We start from the raw sequence: 14,047 nt of genomic DNA on the forward strand, positions 1-14,047 counted from the left end.
TAACGCATTGTCAGCTGTATAGTATAGTCGGCGTCGCCGAACTCACGCAATCTCGCCGAGCACCATTTGTCATCGTTCAGAAGATAGCCAAACGAGGCACGAAAAGCTCTGCGAGCATGCAACAGCGCTTCACAACGCTGCAGGCATGCACGATGAGCGCCGCCAGTGGCGTTGCAGGCGTCGTATACCTCGGTGGCGCACAAAATGGGACCGGCGGTAAACTATCCGCGATAACGTAGCACCCATTCAGCGCGAGCGTCTGGCACCGGCGCTGTTTGGGGTTCTGCAAAGCGATACCAGGTGGACCAACGCGCTTGTGTAAATTAAGCAGTTGTGTGTCTATGGTTGCGAGCTTATACGTGTGTGTGTGGCGACAACATCACGACGACCGCCACGTTGAAGACGATCGTGTGGCGGCAAAGGCATTGCTTCTAGGGCGACCACTGACGCGAATGTATACATCGCGGTTGTGGGGTTCTTACTTTGGTAGCGAACGAGCGTAAGCGAGATGAATACGAATTGTGACGTAGTCAGCGACTACATGTTATAAGATCATACATATACCTATGGCTGTGTCATGTGGTGTATGTTAAAACGACGATGGAATTTGGGCTGCGGCGACGAAACGCTAAAACGTAATTACCTTCGGCGATCATAAAGTCGGAACAACGTCGCAGTTTTTATGTAGCGTACTTAGAGTAAAGTACTGAGTACATGAGTACAGTACTGAGCGTACTGAGTAGAGTACTGAGGTACATGGGCCGATCCCGCAGATTGATCAACTAATCTAATACGGTGCCTTAAAGTGCGAGCATTCGCAATAAAAGAATACGTCAAAGTTTCACAAAGCGAATGCGCTGAGTGCATCAGATAGCTGGCTAGCTTTGGACCACCAGAAATATGCGTGAGCTCGTGGCCTTAAAGAAGGTAAAAAATGGCTGTTGCTTAGCTAAGGTTAAGCCCAGGGTGCAAAGCATACTAGCCTTTATTTTAACGCGACAGCGTTAAGGAGCTCGTGTCGCAGAAAAGCCGGTGTCGTCGGCGTCGGCTCAGGCGTGCGGCGCTTGCTCAGCCGCACATTTCGTTGTCGTGCCGAACGCTGCATTGCTCGACGCTCACCGCGTCCGATGCGGGGCGCGTAGTCGCTGCGCCCTAGCAAAGCCACCTAGAAACAGTCTCTGTAGCACGCTGCAACCTTCGCTTCTCATTCCAACGAGCTGCTCTGTCTCCAGGAGGCATCTCACCTCGTGAGTGTCTAGCAGAGGCAAGCGCAGCTGCTTATATTATATAGTTGGAGCCCCGTTTCTCCTCTGTCGTGACGTCACAGTGTCACGTGGTATTGAAGGTGACACCGCCGCGCCTGAGGAGCTGGGTTGAGCTCTAGTAATATGCTTCGCATAAAACATGCCAATGCTTCATGGGGTAAAGACCTTCTTCATCAAGGTTTACAGCGGTACTTCAATGGTCCAAACGTGGATGCAGGCGAGGCTACTGTTCGTTCTCTGGAGTGTCAACTGCTTTTCATGTAAAGAAGAGGGAGGCATAGAGCATACTTTCTGGACTGACGGGATGTGGTTTCCTTCTGGGATGTCCTTCAAAGGACCATCAAAATAAAAAAAAAAGATTTCCCACTCGTCCCGCACAGCATTAGATACCTCCCAATCTTGTTTTAGTAATGATTCTCGGTCTCCATAGCATATTAATTTATTTTATTACAAGGCTTCTTTTTGGCTATAGTTTTTCAATAATCTTGCTGTATGCTTACTTATTCGTTCGCTTTTCGCAATTTTAGCGCTCCTCTGTTATTAATGCTCTGGAAAAATGTAGAGAAGATGGCGTCCTCATAAACTTTGAGGCTATCGTCACACGTACTTCTGAACTCAAACAGAATGCGCATCCATTTCTTTATTATGCTGCCTTTCTTTCCGCTCTTCTACATTTCGTAATAGTCCCTGAGTCTGTAGAAGTCACTACAGCGATGGCATAGTGTAAGAATATAAAATGCGGCATTTTATCAGCGGTGCCACGAGCATTGAGTCAGGGCAAAATAAGTGCCAGTCCTGAAAAGCTCTGGAGCCTTGAACCTCCCTTTTTAGAAGCACTGGTCGCCGCTCTTCAAAAGCAGCAAGAACGGCCTTTGATGCCGAATAAGCAAATAGAACAATATGAAATCGTGTCTTCTGCAAGTAAATGACCTGGCAGCATAGTAAGCAAGTCGTACCAACCTCTTCCAATACTTTATTTTTCATACTGCTTTACGGTCTCCGTGTATCATCTATCCCCAAGTTTAATGCTTGTGTTCTGTGGCTTCTCGAGTGAAGTAACGAGTACTCGAGTCATCCACAGTGAAGCCGCTTTGATCTCTGAGCGGGAGCATACATGCCACAAAAGGTCACATGTACAGAGGAATGGGCGACCGGGAGAAAAAGTCGAAATGAAGGTGGAGTCGAATCACCCCTACGTTATGGAAAAAGAGGGACTAAGGGGGCATTCAAAAATAATGTTTTCAGGCCACCTACTTGCGGGGCTTGTTCCGCGAATGGCAAGGACTGAGAGGTTGTGAAACCAGCTGAGATCTGCCTTGTTTGTTTTATCTACATAGGTGTGCCCGCCACTGTGAACATTTCATTATGTTCACTCAACAAAGGTCGACATAGTGACGCTGCCGCCTAGCTTAACAGTGAGGGACCGTGTGATAATCTCTGTACCAATTGGTACAGAGACTAGATATTTGGGCAGTAATGCCCAAATATCGATCATGCATGGTGTAGGATGTAGTGCACGCTTAAAGCCTAAGCGTGCAAAGTAGCACTTATATCGCCACGTGTTATGCGTGCTTCCTACTGCAACTACTCTACCAGAAGTGCCTAACACATCACTCTCGCGCTGCGATCACGTTGCATTTTGTAACATTTGCGGAGTGGGCCGTATGCTTGTTCTCCCGTGGTGCTGTGATCTGCCAGTACGTCTTCAGAAATGAGCCGGCATTGATGGAAAGAGGAAATCAGTCTTCCACCATAAGCCAAGTGACGCTAGTAAAACGTATGTTTCATTCGTTCATTCATTTTTAACATCCGAAAAGAACAGTGTGACTTTGGGAGATGCCGTAGTAAAGGGCAGCGGAATAATTTTGACCACCTGGTTTTTTTACCATGTGCAGATAAGTCTAAGTGTACCGTGCGCTTTTGCATTTTGCCCCCGTAGGAATGCTGCCGGAGATTGAGCCATCATCGTCGTGCTTAGAAGCAGAATATTGTAGTCACTGAGCCACTGCGGGGTGAACAACTGTGCGATGCACACTTCGAAACATGGATATTGGTGATGGTTTTGGTGACCAGTGATGCCTTGCATTGCCCGATACCGAATCACTTGCCGTAGAGAGAGAGAGAGAGAAAGGCAAAGGAAAGACAGGGAGGTTAACCAGAGATTATCTCCGGTTGGCTACCCTGTACTGGGGCAGGGGAAAGGGGAAGCGATAGGTGAGAGGGAGAAGGATTAAAAAAAAACTAAACACACATGCACGTACACACAGACTGTTTCTGTGGGCACTGTCACCTTACTGGCAAGTATGTGCGCCGAGACCCACGTTCACGGCTTGTGATACTGCAGTGAGGCGCCTTGAGTTCTTTTTACAAATCCCGATTTTCAATAGTTTTTTATTTGTTTTGCTGTGCAAGTTTCAGCAGCTTGGTCTTTATTACTTTATGTTCTTTAGCGCCTTGTTGCGAAGCCATCTTTTGTTCTAAACTGGACTACTTAGCTTACCTCAGTGCATCTGTCCTGTTCGTTCACATGTCCCGTGATATGCGCTGTTGGCCATGTAAAGTGATCAAGGTTAATGTGAACACGGGGTTCACAGAGGCGTTCTTCGTAAAATGATTTTCGGCTACGGTATTCTACCCTGGTCTGTAGGGCTTCTTGTCTTTCTGCGTGGGAGGTGTTGTGCTGTGCAGTGCCTTTCGCTTCTTGTTTCCTTTTCGTTCTTCCTGTTTAAGTGGGCGGGCGTGGGGTCCATTTCAGGGAACTGTCACTGTTTTTTTTTGTCTATCTCTTACGTAGTATATTTATGTGCTTCTCTGAGGCAATAATTATGTCAATTTGTTTTGAACACAACAATGTCGTAATGTCAATTTGTAACCAAGAACGTTATGTGCATTGCCATCGCCTGTTACACACCAGGGGAGCTATAATGTAAAGTTATTCCATTCTAACATTCCAATGTCGATCCTGACCTCAAATTTACAACCGCCAACGCAAGCACGGCTGATTACCCGCAAGGTTCTTCCAACAGCCCAGTCAAACGCTCTCCTCGTTTTAGGAGATTACTTTTTCGGTTTTTTTTTTCCAAGCGAATGGAAGGGCCTACCGCGATAGAGCTTCCTTATCTAATTGGTTGACCAGAGGCGAGGAGTGCGTACACGAGGGTGTCAGTGGAGCCGAACTAGCATAATAAAAGCAGATAATTGGCTGAGGAGAGTGGTTTCGGCGTCACCGATTGGTCCACTTGCCCTTGCATAGTCTGCAGTGGACCGTCGACATTTGCGGAGGCGTGCAACGGGGCGTGAAATATACCATGACAACGGATGCTCAGTGAGGATCTTGCAAAGCACTGTCTTACATGCGCCGAAATGGGTCGGAAACGCAACATTTTTAATATCCGCAAATAAATTCTCTCCAGCAGCTCCGAGTACACATGGCTGAAATGATCAGTGGACAGCCATATTCTGTTCTTTTCGGAATGGGGCCAGCCTCCGGCTATTCCAAAACCAGTCCTGTATTGTTCGATATAGATGCATCCTTATTGCGTTCACGTCACATTATTGTCGTGAATTTACGCGGTTTTGTGGCTTCGCGTGGCAAACAGGTGAACTAGGCGTAGCCCGAGAACATTTTCACAAATTGCAGAATGATAATGGGAACAAAAGCACAGAATCGGAATGAAAAGTTTTTTTTTAGCCTGATTATGAATAATCAATGTCCACAAGTTATCTTTAGGTGGGGAGTTTTCGTGGTTTTCGTGACGCTTCGTTAAAACTGGTGACGTGGGCATGGCCGCAAAAATGTATGGCCGACCACAAAGTGCTAACGAAGGAAATGAAAGAGATACAAATTTGAATAAATTTACTTTATAGTGCCCCAGGTGCAGATTGCAGCGAAGCCTAATAATTTACACTCTGCGATGTGAACGACAGTGAACCGCATGCGAAGGCTACAATGCCCAGTAAATCGGTACGCTTATCAAAGCCCCATAGAATATTTTGCTCCCAACCATATATGTGTATACACACACATGTTATATCGCCTAAACACGAATTTTCTTCTGACTCAATATTGCAGCTAAGTCTCGTTGACCTTGCCGGCAGTGAAAGACTGGAAAAGAGTGGCCTTGAAGGACAGCACATAAAGGTAAGCCTGAGCGTGGTAATATTGAATAAAAAGTGAATACAGATGCGCGGGAACTCGAACTTCGCCGTAATATAAAGTGAAAGGTGGGAACACGCCGACATGGATTTTCTTCGACAACTGCACGCCACATTAGAACGCAGCTCAGCTTTGTCTCGCTTAATTGTCCCGTTTCTACTTAGGGTCTCAGTACCGGTCGACTATGACATCACACCGACGAGCTAGAAGGATATACATATATATATATATATATATATATATATATATATATATATATATATATATATATATATATATATATATATATATATATAATGTTGCGCTGTGTTTGTGCCGAATTCTGACCATTTTTCTGGTTCGTGAGCAGGGCTCACACCCATGCAGGAACACACGCATCGTTCGAACGTTTATTATAGGGGGAATATGTGTGCAGCTGTGCTCTCCGACTAGCAGCAGGTAGGCGAAGGAAGGGGCATCATCAGGCGCAGTCGGCGGTGGTCCTTCTCAACACATTCATCTACCATCCACCTTTTCACACCCACAGACCATGCTCGCTTGTTAGTCCGTGACACCACACTGTCAAAAAATGATGTCTGCCATCTAATCTGCACTTTTCCACATACCTTGATCTCATCCCTTTACAGCGATATTTCCTAAAACTGCTGACTGCTGAGGTAATGATTAGAGGCACCAAGGGTGCGATCTTGTACGCGTTCCAAAATAGAACGGAGGCGGTTCGTTCTACCGAGCCAAATACGATTCGTCAATTTGAACCGTGCCGAACGCCACGACGTCAATTGTGACGTGATATCTGCTGTCAATCATTCCGTGTCGTCTGCTATCGGACGAACGGAACGGAACATACCGCCTATTTCGTGACGTAAAGAACGAACCGCCTCCGTTCTATTTTGGAACGCGTACAAGATCGCACCCCAAATGTACTCCAAGTATCGAAACCCAGCTTGACCCGCCGAGTGACCTTTCTGCATTTGCAGGAGACAAACAGCATCAACAAGTCGCTCTCAGCGCTCGGAGACGTGATCCAGGCCTTGGTGACGCAGCAGTCGCACGTGCCGTACCGCAACAACAAGCTGACCATGCTAATGCAGGACTCCCTGGGCGGCACCGCCAAAACGCTCATGTTCGTCAATGTCTCACCCAGTAGCGAGCACGTCGAGGAGACCGTCAACTCGCTGGTGTACGAATGACCTTGTTTTGGCGTATATACGAACCTTGCCGTTTATACCGCAACCTTCTTCAGTATGTGGCGATGGTGGTGCAGGCCCTGTGCATTGTTTCCCAATTTCGAATTAGCAAAAAATGTTAGCAAAAATTAGGCGAACCTCAAGACCGACAGCAGGGCTAGTAAAAATCTTTCGACCTATAGTGCGTGGAGCGTAGGGTAGAATGCGAAAGCAAAACAACATTGCTGGATAAAAAAGGAAAAGCTTATTCCTCTTTTTTTTCTGCTTTTTTTTGCCTGTAATTTATCCGCACACAATCCTTGCTGAAAGAAACTTTTTTTTTTTGTCATCGGCTCCAACATCATTTTGAAAAGCTATTTTCGGCACGTTGTAAGCCGAGCTTTGTAGCTCTTTTTTCTGAATCTCAAATGATTAATAAAAGAAATAATAACGTTATTATTCTTGAGTTCCCACATGCGTTTTCGGATATTTTAAGACTATCAATGAAGTTTTCCGTTGTACCTACGAAAATAAAATTTAAGCAACATTATCCTGTGCCAGATGTCTAGAGGTCAGCCTGTTAAGTTGTGGCATATTACGACAGCCTATGACGGCTATCATATGGTCGATTGTTCGTCACTCAACCACGAAGATAAAATATGCAAAGAATCCTGCTGGTGGTGAACGCTGCCGAGCAGCCAATATCTTCACGTAAAGCTGGCGCCACCCTATCTACTTTGTGAAACTGCGCAACGTATCCCAAAATAAGCAACATAATCACTACATACGGACAACTCCTATGGCAGCGCAACGCAAAAAGAAAATAGAGCATTCTGACAGTACATTCTTGGACAGCCAATCTCCGTGATTCCAGAGCAATATAGTGTGAAGCACGCTTATCTAGAGATCTCGATCGGCCATTTACTCGCCAGCTTTCGCGAAAGACAAAGCACAAGCCAACGCCACGGTTACACCACTAATGGTCATGCCGCGTGCTTCATTCACGCTCTATAAAACGGATATTTAGAACCCAGCAGCTTTCGCTAAGTAGTTACTGCGGACCCTCGCGCAGACTACAGCCACCTACTCGACCACCTTTTCACACTGTAGTAAGCACTGTGAAAATCTGCATGGCAAGATTTCGTGCGTTTAGTTCATGTAGCCAACGCAAACTATACGCATGATTAGTTTACCGCTGAAGCTATTTACATCTATGTACACGGAAGGCAAAAGCGATTTTCACAAATCTGTGTGTGGGTTCAGAAAATTTGCCCTTCGGTGTATGGTTAAGGCTCAGCTATGTTGTCACGGTCTTTCTTTGCCTATTTGAGCGAGGAGTCCTTGCAAAAGTTTTTCTGTGCACCGCTTAAACAAACGTCTAACGGAGGGGGGCTTAGTGCGTGTAAGTGCAGTCTAGTTTCGGTGCTGCTTATTTACAGCGTTGCCACAGTTCGGCTGATCAACGCCGCCGTAGAGCTAATCGAGAACGCGGACAATATGCGATTTTACTGTGCCCGCAAAAAGTGACGTAAACCGATATGCCAATTAGCATAGCCGAGCAAAGCCTGGCTTTTTCCGTTTCTGAACAGTGAAGCTGCTGTCTCGGAGAAGGGAACAGTGGTCGGTCCTATGCACTTGCTTGTCGTGTGTATCCAACGGCTCGTTTACATTTGATTTTGTTTCTTTGCAGATACGCTACGCGCGTCAGACAAATCACTAACGACGTCGTAAGGGCATCTGAAACGAAAGAAATCGCCAAGCTTAAATCTGTGAGTACTTTTTGTGGCGGGCGCTGTTGCAGTTTGAGAATGACCTTTTGTCAATTATCTTCAGTCAATTCTGAGCTATATAAATGCAATGTAGATGATGTTGCTCTTCTGCACAAGTCCTTATAATTTCTCCCTCGCTACTCTTCTCCATCAGCCTACGTGTAGACTGCTGAACATAGCATCAACCAACGTGGCATACACGGCTCTTAGACCTGGCTCCTAAATGTTCAACGTCTCGGTTCCCTTGCCTATGTTGTGGCACAACCACCACTTTTCATTCCCTTCCCAACAACTTTTTGTATCGATTTAGCGTTTTTATTTGTAACACTGTTTTGCAAGCACGTGATCATTCTAAACATTTTTAGCACTCGCATATCTGTTTTCCCTTGTCATTTGTTCAAGGACGCCCCCCTTACTCTATGCTCCCCTTGGGGCCTGTAAGGTACTTTGAAATAAATAAATAATAAATATCATCGAACATAAGAGTCCACGGCAGCACTCGCACCGGTTTGATAAAATTAATTATTTTACATCTTATTTTGAAATATATCCAAACAAGATATCGAAGCATTTTTTTTCGGTCACAGATGAGTGCTAAGGAGCTCACACAATCGTTGATGCTAAAAATTTAGGGCATGTAGACAATACAATATGTAAGGCAAAATTGTTTTTTTGCTAAGGGTCGAAATTTGCCAGAGGAAATGAATTATTGCGATGGGCGTTGGTATGTTCCTATAAGTTACCTTAAATATCATATTACTTTTGTTAATTTTATTATTCTGCAAAACTCGGCATCGAAACATGTACGCATTCGTTTGTGTAATTTTGATAATACTGCCGGAAATGTCAAGACAAAATGAGAAGTTGCCTTTCCTATTATGCAGCAAGGTGTTCAAGGATGAAATAGTGGCCATTTAGTTGTTAACGTGTTGATTCCTTTCAGGTGATTGCCAAGCTGAAAAAGGAAATATCGCCCTGAAGAACGGTGCACCATAGCGGCGCAAGCTACATTGTAATGGGTGCATCATGCAGAAGAGCAGCCAGAGTGCTGTATTTCAAAAACAAGCTACGAAAACCATCAAATGCTAATGTGCACATGGCGAAACTCTTCCATCTTGGACATCATCGCGACCACACTGCGGCCAGTCAGATAACGCCATTAAGGAAAAAATGAAGTTGACGCTATATTGATGCATTCAACGTAGAGCATCGCACCCGGCGAGGCCTTTGCCACTTTTCACTTTTGCCACTTCGAGGTGCGCTATGTGTCTACCTCAGTGAATGAGGTGCATGATTTTAGTGCTCACTTGTAACATTCAAAATCCTCCTTTTCCTTCACATTTAGGACTGACGCATTTGTCTCATGAATACATCTTGAAGGGCTTTAACCGTCTTGCCTGCGCACATGAGAGTATCTTGCTTTTGAAAATGACATTAAAGAAAAATATTGTTTAATATAAACAGCCGTTCTTGCAGTGAGCGTGAACTGAGCAGAGGAGTTAGGGATCGTAATAAGCACAGATCTTCCTTCCTCTTGGGCACTTTGTTTCGCAGTTCTTATTTATTGCATCTGTAATTTCCCAGTACTTTGCAAGCTGTAGAATGAAAGATGACAATATGATCTCAGGTCCACAATGAAACTTCGTGTTAGATGTTACAAATTTGTAGTCATATTAAAATGTGATCGCAATTCCTGTTGTGACTTTTCTTCAATAAGAAACAGCTCCTTCAGGACGACTCAACTCGACGTAAGTTGTAACGTTCTTGCTGCCTGTGAGTCTGGGACATCATTCCAGTGTAGCGTTGTTTCTGCACTTTCGACACGTCACCTAAGCTGGCTGTTCAACGAATTTCGTTGCACTATTTTGTGACAAAAATAACAAGAATATGAGCAAAAACGCATTTGAAATAGCATAAATAAAGGCGGAACCTGCATCATGCGCGCATTATCATATATGGATTCGCATCGTGCTACAAATTATACCACCATTTATTCACGTTTTTTTTTTCAAATCGCGACACTGCGCTCAGTTCCAAGGATTCATCGACGTGCAATGTATTTAGAGGTACAATTGTAAAGGGGCGTTCACTTAAGCAGCGGTGAATCTTTGATCACTTATGTGCTAATACATCGTTTAATAAGGATAAATACAAGGCAATTTTATCGGCAATACTGCTCTTAAGGCTTCCTGACTGCGCCCTATATGAGAGGTTGTGCTGTTTCCTTTCAAGTCCAACTGCTCTAGCTAGTCAGTGCTCTCTTAACATAGTCTCGCAGCACTGCGCCACTGAGGCAGAGAAAGAAGAAGTAGAGTGTGCGCGCGTGATCTCGGGGTACTCTGCGCCGGCTGGGCCTGGCCTGTAGCTTCCATCTCGGACCTCGTTTCACCTTGTAAATAAACATCATTCGTAATAGTATTATAGGCTATAGTGAATACTCCACATCCACTGTGCATTTATTCGACAAAAACATTGTCTAATCTGCAGAAGTTCTTCACAAAATATCCCAGACTTGACCCACTCCAGCAGCTAGAAGCACTGTGCCTGCACGCGTGTCGGAGTTCCACAGGCAACATTAATACAGCAAACTTGCACTAGCAGAAACACAAGAACCCACTTTAACGGGATCAGTAACGTGGAAGTGTGTCACTAACATTTTCGGCTGGTCACCCGACACTGTTCACAACCACTCATTTTATAACAGAACTGCTTGTTGGCCTAGTTGGTCCTTGCTAAAACTCATTTTACACACTCAGAGTCGTCCCAGAATGCACAAATTTTGTACCACCACAATACATTTCACTGCTTGCAACGTGCACGTTCTGGCATGCGGATTTGAATCACACGCCCTGACTTCTGGAACAACCAACAAACTGAATATCCATACAAAGCCTTCACAGTAAAAATTTGGTCCGAAAAGTCGCAGCAATACAGTTGCGTCACATCATCGGTTTGACATATTACAGGACTTCATACTTGTAACTCCATTGGTTGGACAGAGGCCAAAGTTTCATAATGACAGCTCCGTCACCATCCACAGAAAGCTCAACATCATCGTTCGACATCACAGAGTTACGAGAAAAATATGCATGCCGGATTGGATATCTCTTGTTGTCGACAACAGATCGGAGATCGTAGCCAGTTTACTGGTCATCGGCTTTACCGAACTATCAGACACCACGAAGATGGCTCGGTATCTGAAGTGCTTTAGCGGCTCTTCTATGGAAAATACCACTATATGGCGAGCATACCCAAATGTGACCTACACTTTCCTGTTAGAACTCACTCAAGGCGCAGTGTTAAAACAGCATGTGGCCATCAATAGGTTATAAGTCATTTGATCCATGAAATGAAATGTCGGACGTGTTGCCAAACGCAGCTCTTGACAGCTCGGAAACCCGTCTTGGCCTCATGTTCCAATGAGACAAACACCGCATCTTACGAGGCCTTAAGAGAGAGCTGCGTGTGTCGAACTGGTTCACAGAAAACACAACGGAATCAATGTTGCATACAGTTGACCAACATCTTGATTACCAACTGGATCGTCAGCTCTCACGAGGTATTGACAACCTCTTACATCACCTGAACCTCTGAATTGCTTTCGCCAAGCACTTGTTTAGTTCGAATTAGGTGTGTGTCCTGGCATTGCGTTGTTGTGGCAACGACGACGAGGATGTATACCACCTACTCTTAGGCTGTTCAAAGTACGATACAGATAGACAGCGCCTCAAACAACTCCAGTTACTTGACTGACACTGACTTTTCTTATTTGCGAAGGTGTTAGGCTCATGACTTTCAAAAGTAGTGCATAGCAAAACAATGAGAGAACGTCAATGCTTCCTCCTTGAACATACTGACATATGTGCCGTGTCCATTGACTCCACGACACTCTGTGCAATTGTGGGTGCCTCATTCGTAAATATGCGCGTCTGCGATTCGCGGATTGCATTTGTACTAAAAGTTTCGTGCGAGAATTCAACCATTAGGATCGCATCATTATCTGTTTTATTTCAGTATGAGCTAATCCAAAAAAATGAGTTCTTTATATACTTTTTATGTTTTATTGCGTAATAATCAGTTAAAGGACTAGCTGTCGCGAGCAAAGGGCCAACACGTCCTGCATTTATTTTCATCTGAATGAAATAAAGGGAACACTACAACTTTTTATTATCGAAAATAATGTTCTTGGGACTACCTGATTAAGCCCTATAAGAGATTTTGCTGTTTTTTCTCTTGTCTTACAGCCCTTAAACAGTGGAGTGGCATATTCAGATGCTGTCAGCGTTTGTTGCTCGAGCTTTAGCACTGTCGTATAGCTGTGCGTCATGCCCCGTTTAACCGCTAGGCAAAACTAGAAATGGGCACAATCGCCATATGCAAATGTCACACTTGGTCTGCATCAATGCAATAGCTAATTGCCGAATTATTCGCATGGCTTTGCGGCTGTGTTGAAATGTTCTTTTTTATATAGCATAGTCCTTTAACACCCGGTGTTCCCACATACAACCATGGCAACCCAAGAAAGCGGACCATGAGGCAGAATGGCGATTCGACGCTGCTCTGAAGAGTTCAGTTCTCCAATCTTTTAGACATGCTTATACGTACACTTACTGCCCCAAGATCCTGTCATCTCAAAGGATTTAATAAGGTAATTGTAAGCTCATTACGCTTTTTCTAATACCAACTCGTATTTCCAGATAACGTCCTAAAGAACACTGCGGATAATGTTCACTTAGAATGAACGTGTGCTGCAATTCCTGAATTAACCAGATATGTTGTACACCGTTAGCTTTAACGTGGTATAGAAAGAACGGGTTCCTTTTGAGAACACATTGTCACAAGCAGTTGACCACAAAACAATTTTCAGTGGGACTTCTCGTGCTTTTTAATTGTTTTCTTCTTGTTTCTATCATATCACAACAAGTTCGAAGTGCATGCCATTTCTTGCTGCTGTCTTAAGGCAGCCAATGCAATGACAGCAAAGTTCCACGTTGCAAGAAAATAAATCGGCAGCACAGACTTAAAGCCTGATCTTTTCCACCAATGAGAACTGAAGGAAAACATCTCGATTCGGAACAGCCTGTGTGTTGTTCAATTCAGGTTGCAGGTCCCGGATTAATAATTGATAATCTAATCTGCTTTATTCTCAGCCGAGCAACTCCCAAGTAATGAAATGAAACGCGATGTGCGATGTCAGCCGCTCGGTCAACAAACTTAGAATCGTCGCAGCGAGCAAGCCTTACTAAAATATGCGCTTACTATGGGAAAAACGGCACAGAAACCATAACAGACTCGAACGTAACTGAAGCCGCTTTTGTGTTAGTGCCCTTTGCGAACTACACAAATTGGCCTCGGTTGGCACATGGCACTTATAAGGCTTTAACTGCTATCGTGCACCGATCTCTAAGAAAGAGACGGATCATACTGAGTGAACAAGACAATACGCATGTTGTTCGGAGTAAGCGAGATTCCGCCAAGAGCCGCTTTTGTGTTAGTGCCCTTTGCGAACTACGCAAACTGGCCTCGTTTGGCACATGGCACTTATAAGGCTTTAACAGCTATCGTGCACCGATACTTAAGAAAGAGACGGATCATACTGAGTGAGCAAGACAATGTGCATGTTGTTCGGAGTAAACGCGCTTCCGCCAGTATACTTTTAATCCTTGACATGCAATTCGTTAATTAAACGTA

General features: G+C 44.6%; 1 protein-coding gene across 10 annotated transcripts in view; it reads left to right on the forward strand.

Moving 5' to 3' along the window:
- Positions 1-10,046, forward strand: part of LOC135910189 (uncharacterized) — a 328,772-nt gene extending 318,726 nt beyond the window's left edge. For all 10 annotated transcript variants that reach the window (XM_070531648.1, XM_070531652.1, XM_070531644.1 and 7 more), the window contains 4 exons: positions 5,338-5,406; positions 6,399-6,601; positions 8,278-8,356; positions 9,300-10,046. In XM_070531648.1, coding sequence (XP_070387749.1) covers positions 5,338-5,406; positions 6,399-6,601; positions 8,278-8,356; positions 9,300-9,335 — 387 coding nt within the window. In that variant the 3' untranslated portion in view covers positions 9,336-10,046. The remainder of the gene's footprint in view (positions 1-5,337; positions 5,407-6,398; positions 6,602-8,277; positions 8,357-9,299) is intronic.
- The last annotated feature ends 4,001 nt before the right edge of the window (positions 10,047-14,047 follow it).

This window comes from Dermacentor albipictus, chromosome 1, assembly GCF_038994185.2.
Source record: "Dermacentor albipictus isolate Rhodes 1998 colony chromosome 1, USDA_Dalb.pri_finalv2, whole genome shotgun sequence".
NCBI lineage: Eukaryota > Metazoa > Arthropoda > Arachnida > Ixodida > Ixodidae > Dermacentor > Dermacentor albipictus.